This window comes from Dama dama, chromosome 24 (assembly GCF_033118175.1).
Source record: "Dama dama isolate Ldn47 chromosome 24, ASM3311817v1, whole genome shotgun sequence".
Classification (NCBI taxonomy): Eukaryota; Metazoa; Chordata; class Mammalia; order Artiodactyla; family Cervidae; genus Dama; species Dama dama.
This window is the reverse complement of record NC_083704.1, coordinates 53,238,123-53,244,951: the sequence shown is the minus strand read 5'-3', so window position 1 is coordinate 53,244,951 and position 6,829 is coordinate 53,238,123. Positions and strand designations below refer to the sequence as shown.

Below are 6,829 nucleotides of genomic sequence, written 5' to 3'. Positions count from 1 at the left end.
TCCTGGTGGCTCTGCTAATATCAAATAAACCCAGTAGGCCCCCATCTCAGTGCTTTTCTCTTGTTGCCTCATCTAGAATTTGAATGATCTGACCAATGACCAATCATGGATTGGTCACTTGAGAGCCAGAAGTGGAGTGTTATGATTTGCCTAGTTCAACTAATCAGCAGGAGGAAGCCATAGGCAATCATCAACCATTCATGAAACAGCTGCATGAGGAATAGATGAACTGGTCAGGTCCTTCTCTTGCCCTCTACTCTACTTAGGCAAAGCATGTGTCTGTCAGCCTTCACTCAAGAATAACCTCTGAGCTCTACCTTGTAAAGAAAGTGGGTTGTCTTACCGTGAAGAGATCCTATCATGGGTCTACAGGGAAATTGTCAGGGCAGTATTTTTCATATTTCTTCAATGGTCCCAATGATGTGGAAGGTTTAATTAAAGCAGATTGTGGACCCAACCCATCATTTCTGGTTCAGTATATCATGTCCCCAAGAATGAGTATTTCTAACAAATTTCCAAGTGATACTGTGGCAACTTATCTAGGGAACACCACTACAGTAGAAAAATCTACAATTCTTACCCTTCTGAATGGGAAAGGTCAGTTTCTGCCTCCTATGAGTCTTCTCCTATGTGTCTCATTTACTGCTCATAAAAAGTGCTTTATATTTGACACACTTGGAGAACCTTATTTCTGGCCTTTCCCTTCTCAAGAAAAGGGGTTTAAACTAAAAATTCCATGTTTTAAGCCTGCACTGATCTTTTTGATGAACAGCCTCATCATTAGTCCATCCAGGAGCTCTCCCAGAGTTACCACATTAGAACAAAGGACACTTCTAACACCCAGGAAATCATAAGAATTTCAGGAACTCTGTATCAAAATCTAGTTCAAAGACCAAATATTAAAACAAAAGATACTCCTCGTGCTCTTATCACTTAAGAAATTACGAGAGTGCTTCCTAGGACTCTCTAGGCTTCTTCCACTTCTCTGTGGTTCTTCTTGTTTCTCCACTCATGCTATTCCTGCCTCTTCCCCTCTGCCTCCTGTATTTAACAAGCTCTCCTGAGGCCTAGGCCTCTCCCTAGGCCTCCAAGCATTGGGGGAAAACAGTGTCAGCCACATTAGCAAGATCAAAGCCATGTTCATTTCCAGTGCAAAGATCATGAAGCCCAATGGTGAGAAGCTGGACAAGTTCCAGTCTGAAATCTTCTACACCCTCCTGGAGTTGGAGATGAACTCAGACCTGAAAACCCAGCTGTGGGAGTTGGACATCACAGATGCCAAGGCCACTGAAGTTAGTGTTGGTCAAAAAGCTCTTTTAATCTTTGTTCTTATTCCTCAAGTGAAATATTTCCAAAAATTCCAGGTCTGGCTATTGTGTGACTTGGAGAAGTTCAGCGGGAAATACATCATCTGTTGCTCAGAGGAGAATTCTGCCTAAGCCAACTCGAAAAAGCCATACCAAAAAATAAGCAAAAGCATCCCAGGAGCTGCAGTCTGACAACCGTGCATGATATGATCCTGGAAGATTTGGTTTGCCCAAGTGAGATTACAGGCAAGAGAATCTGCAAGAAACTGAATGGCAGCTGGCTCACAAAGGTTCATTTGGATAAAACACAGCAGAACAATGTGGAACACAAAGTTGAAACATTTTCTGGTATCTGTAAGAAACTCATGGGTGAACTCCCCAATGGTTCAGTGGTTAGGAATTTGCCTTCCAATGCACGGGACATGGGTTCGATCCCTGGCCTGGGACGATTCCACATGCCATGGGGCAACTAAGCCTATGTGCCGCAACTACTGAGCCTGAATGCTCTAAAGCCCATGAACCTTAACTACTGAAGCTCACACGCTATAGAGCCTGCAAACCACAAATACTGAGTCCACATGTTATAACTACTGAAGCCTACTCACTCTAGAGTCAGCGTGCCATCTCTTTATTATAATAAATAAATACATTTTTGAGCAGCTGATTTTTAAAATATTTATTTGTTTATTTATTTTTGGCTGCACTGGGTCTTCATCACTGCTTGCAAGCTTTCTCTACTTGTGGCGAGCAAGGGCTAGTCTCTAGTTGTGGTGCACGGGCTTCTTATTGCCATTGCTTCTCTTGTGGAGCCCACACTCTAGGGCACAAGCATGGGCTTTAGGACACACAGGATCAGCAGTTGCAGCTTTCAGGCTCTAGAGGGCAGACTCAGTGGTTGTGGCACATGGGCTTTGTTGCCCTGTGTCAGGTGGAATCTTCCTGGACCAGGGATCAAATCCATGTCCCCTGCACTGGCAGGTGAATTCTTAACCACTGGACACCAGGGAAATCCCAGCAAAGCAAACCTGAGAGAAAAGTGAAGCTGGAGGAATCAGGCTTCCTGACTTCGGACATACTACAAAGTTACAGCAATCAAAACAACATGGTACTGGCGCAAAAACAGAAGTATAGATCAATGGAGCAAGATAGAAAGTTCGGAGATAAACTATCACTCCTGTGGTCACATAATCTATGACAAAGGAGGCAAGAATATACAATGAAGAAAAAGAGTCCCTTCAATAAATGGTGCTGGGAAAACTGGACAACTGCATGTAAAAGAATGAAACTACAACACTCCCTAAGACCATACACAAAAATAAACTCAAAATAGGTTAAAGACCTAAATGTAAGGCCGGACACTATAAAGTTCTTAGAGGAAAACATAGAACGCTCCTTGACATGATTTGCAGCAAGATTTTTTTATTCATTTCCTATAGTGATGAAAATAAAAACAAAAATAAATGAGGTCTAATTAAACTTAAAATCTTTTGTACAGCAAAGGAAACCATAAACAAAACAAAAAGACAACCTTCAGAATGTAAGAAAATATTTACAAGCAAAGCAACTGACAAGGGATTACTTTCCAAAATATACAAACAGCTCATGAAGCTTAATATCAAAAAACAAACAGCCCAATCAAAAACTGAGCAGAAAATTTACAAAAGACATTTCACCAAAGAAGACACACAGATGGCCAAAAAGCACATGAAAAAATGCTCAGTATCATTAATTGTTAAAGAAATGCAAATCAAAACTACAATGAGGTATCACTTCATACCTTCAGAATGGCCTTCATCAAAAAATCTACAAACAATAAATGCTGGCAAGGGTGTGAAGAAAAGGGAACTCTCTTGCACTGTTGTTGGGAATGTAATTTGATACAGCCACTGTGGAGAACAGTATGGAGGTTCCTTAAAAAACTGAAAATAGAACTACCATATGACCCAGCAATCCCACTCCTAGGCATGTACCTGGAGAAAACTTTAATTCAAAAAGATACACACACCCCAATGTTCCCTGAAGCACTGTTTACAGTAGCCAGGAGATGGAGCAACTTAAGTGTCCATCAACAGAGGAATGGGTAAAAAGAAGGTATCATACGTTTATACAATGGACTATTACTCAGCCAGAAAAAAGAACAAAATAACACCATTTGTGGCAACATGGATAGACCTGGAGACTGTCATATTAAGTGAAGTAAGTCAGACACAGAAAGACAAATATCATATGATATCACTTACATGTGAAATCTTTTTTTAAAAAAGGTACAAATTAACTTATTTACAAAATAGAAGTAGAGTCATGGATGTAGAAAACAAACTTATGGTTATGAGGCAATGACGGGAGGATAAAGTGAGAGTCTGGCACTGACGTATATACTCTGTGTGTGCGCTCAGTCCCTTCAGTCCTGTCTGACTCTTTGTGACCCCGTGGACTGTAGCCCACCAGGCTTCTCTGTCCATGGGATTTTGCAGGCAAGGATACTAGAGTGGGTTGCTGTGCCCTCCTCCAGGGGATCTTCCCAACCCAGGGGTCGAACCCGCCTCTCTCAAGTCTCCTGCTTTGGCAGGCAGATTCTTCACCACTGAGTCACCAGGGAAGCTCCAGTTTGAAAGATGTCACCTTCAAAATCTACCTTGCACCACTCATTTTTGTTTTCTATTTAATTAATTTTAAATTGTTGCTTTTATTCTACTGCTTTCTAGATCCATCTGGTCTCTCTTTCTAGTTTTCTATGGTGCACTGAGGTACTAAAACCTGAATCCAGAGAAGACAGGAAGTGCTAAGTCTGAGGAGACACAAGAGAGCTGAATGGAGCTATACTGCCATGGTCCCTCTTGCCCTCCTGTGTGACTAGTTTTAAGAGAGGATGTGGATGGGCCTCACTGGAGGGATGGTACACAAATGCCCTCTTTCCACTCTGAGCTCTGATACGTTTCTGACAGAAGGGAAGTGGACAGGTAATACAAGTTCCCATGGATCTTGTTTCTGAGGAAGACTCAACCTATGTGCAGATATCCTAATCCTCATGTCATAAAGCAATTGTTAACTCAGGGCTTTCCCCCTCAAATGACTCGTGCCAGACCTTGGGAAGTAGATAAACGAAGGAACCATCAAGAGACAAGCCATGGGGGTTCGATTTTGTGTAAGAGACGCATTCAGATCCTCTAAGCAGGCTTGAGGGTGGGTGGGACTCACCCAAGACTTTATGGGTTTGGGAAAAAGCAGGGATGCTGAGGCAGTAGGTAGCTTTTGTGCAGAGCCATAGAGAGGAATAGTAGTTTTCACCCTCCCATTCATTTCCCATTTATTTCTGATGACAGAAAGATGGCCATTTCATTCAAATTGTCATTGAGGATTCCGAAGAAATAACTATGATGAAGATGAAAGAGCGGAAGAAGAAAAGAGAGGTAGGTAAAATCTCTGTATAATGTATAGATATCCAGGACATTTATGTCAGTGTCATGAGGACATGGAATTGTACCTCTTAGGCCACAATTATCTTAGAGTTTAAGATAGTCAGGCGTCAACTCAACATTGGCTCTTTTTCCCTCCACTCCCTTCTCAGCATGAACTCTCTGGGTCTGGGTTTGACTGTGACATGACAAGTGAATGGAGAAAAGGAAAGCCATCAAGAAACACATGAGCTGGGAGATGAGAATGTGAAGACCCTGGATTAGAAAGAATGTTCTCAATATGTAGAAGCTGGGAGTAGAATATATGATGAGGGTGTTAAAAACCAACCACCATATTGAAATACACTTTTGTGGCAGAAAGCAATCAATCAATAGGACTAGAATTAGCAGAGAATACCAGGCAAAAGCATTATGAAACCAAACCTCCAAAACCCAATAAGCACTGATGGGTTAGAATATGACTAACAAAGGCCCTCATACCCCTAATGCTTGCTTCTAGTTACTAACGGTTTTCCCCTTGATCCATGCACCTGAGAGGTAGTCAGGTGGAGGATGCTGTGACTCTGAGGGTAAGGTGATGTGTCCTTATTGGCAGAGAAGAACTCAGCACCTAGGGCCTCTTGATCAGTGTCCTGCTATCTCCCCTGAACTCTCCAAAGTAGGGATATTAAGAGAACCAGGCCCTTTCCAGAAATATCCTACAAGTTGGTGGCAGGCAGTTCTCTGAGTGGTCTCTCTTATCTCTGCCTAGAAAAGTAAAAAAGACAGAGTAGGAGCAGCCAAGAAGATCCAGGCCTGGTGGCGTGGCACCCTGGTGCGCCGGACATTGTTGCATGCAGCCCTGAGGACTTGGATGATTCAGTGCTGGTGGAGACTGACAATGGACAGGCTGCTGCAGAAGAAGCGGAGAGCAGCCCTGATTGCCTATGCCTACAGAGAGAGGGCAGTGGTCAAGCTCCAGTCTCTGGTCCGTATGTGGCGCATCCACTGGCGATACTGCCAGGTGCTCAATGCCATCTATGTCATCCAGTACCACTGGCAATGCCACAACTGCCAGGCCTGTGCCCTCCTCCGGGGCCACTGCGTGGTCACAGCCACGCACCTGCAGTTTCACATTGAGATCATTAACCCCTAGGAAATGGCTAGAAGGGGCACTGTGTCTCCTGTCCCATAGTAAAGGTCTAACCTGACATAAAGTATGTCTCATGGTTTCCCTTCTGCTAATGGAAATGTTAGGACTTAAGTCATGCTGCCTTCTCTTCTCCCTGGGAAAGAACTTCAGTGAGGTTCTCCCTTTGTGCCCACAAACCCTGTTCTGGACTGACAGTTCTATATGCCATGTACTTAGCTGTCAAAACAGAAACTGAGATCCTAGTCTACCTATATATATTAACAGAGTCAGAAGTCCCAGCTCCCATTCCCAACCCCATTCCTTTCTTCTCACTGGGAATCTGAGAGTGAGGTAAGCTGCATCTTCCTGAAGACTCTGGGTACCTTTGCACGTGAGAACAGACACTGAGGCTTTTCTCTGTCCTCCTGGGGTTAGTGGGGGGTCTCAGATGCCTTAGACAAGGTGTCTTTGCCAATCACCTTGTGAAAAGGCCAACATGTGGCTGACTCTTCTGGGAGGAGTGTAGTGCAGCCCCAGGTGAAGGACAGGCCAGCCTTAGTGTAGATGAGACTGGGCATGCTGATGAGCAGCTGATGACCCTGGGGACTGGTAGAAAACGGTTCATGACACTTCAACTCCGTCTTCACAATTCCCTTACCAGAACTCCTCTCCCTGAGGGCTGTACAGCAAACAGGGCTCCAGTGATTTTACCCCCATCCCTACTCTTGTCTCCATTCTCACTCCCATGGTCGTACTAATCCAGTGCTACTCAATAAAAATTTCTGTGATGGATGGAAATGTTCTGTATCAGTGCTGTTCAGTGTGGGAGCCACGAGCCACACATGGTTGTGAAGGACTTGAAATGTGCCTGGTGCGATTAAAGGATTGAGTTTAAAATTTTTTTAATTAATTTAAGCTTAAATAACCACATATGGTAGTGGCTATTCCATTGAATAGTGTGGCTCTAGACCTTACCATTACCAATAATTGTACTG

The 6,829-nt window shown here is 43.5% G+C and overlaps 1 protein-coding gene and 1 pseudogene across 1 annotated transcript; both read left to right on the top strand.

The window, feature by feature from the left end:
* The first annotated feature begins 1,136 nt into the window (after positions 1 to 1,136).
* LOC133045588 (small ribosomal subunit protein eS7-like) lies at positions 1,137 to 1,840 on the top strand (annotated as a pseudogene).
* Positions 1,841 to 4,434: 2,594 nt separating this feature from the next.
* On the top strand, positions 4,435 to 5,858 carry IQCF2 (IQ motif containing F2). The gene is made up of 3 exons (XM_061127654.1): positions 4,435 to 4,452; positions 4,631 to 4,717; positions 5,475 to 5,858. The coding sequence occupies exons 1-3, from the start codon at positions 4,435 to 4,437 to the stop codon at positions 5,856 to 5,858; spliced, it is 489 nt and encodes a 162-aa protein (XP_060983637.1).
* The last annotated feature ends 971 nt before the right edge of the window (positions 5,859 to 6,829 follow it).

Coding starts and splice junctions, on each gene's coding strand:
- IQCF2 (XM_061127654.1), top strand. Junction 4,718..5,474: donor AGCGGAAGAAGAAAAGAGAG/GTAGGTAAAATC, acceptor ATCTCTGCCTAG/AAAAGTAAAAAAGACAGAGT.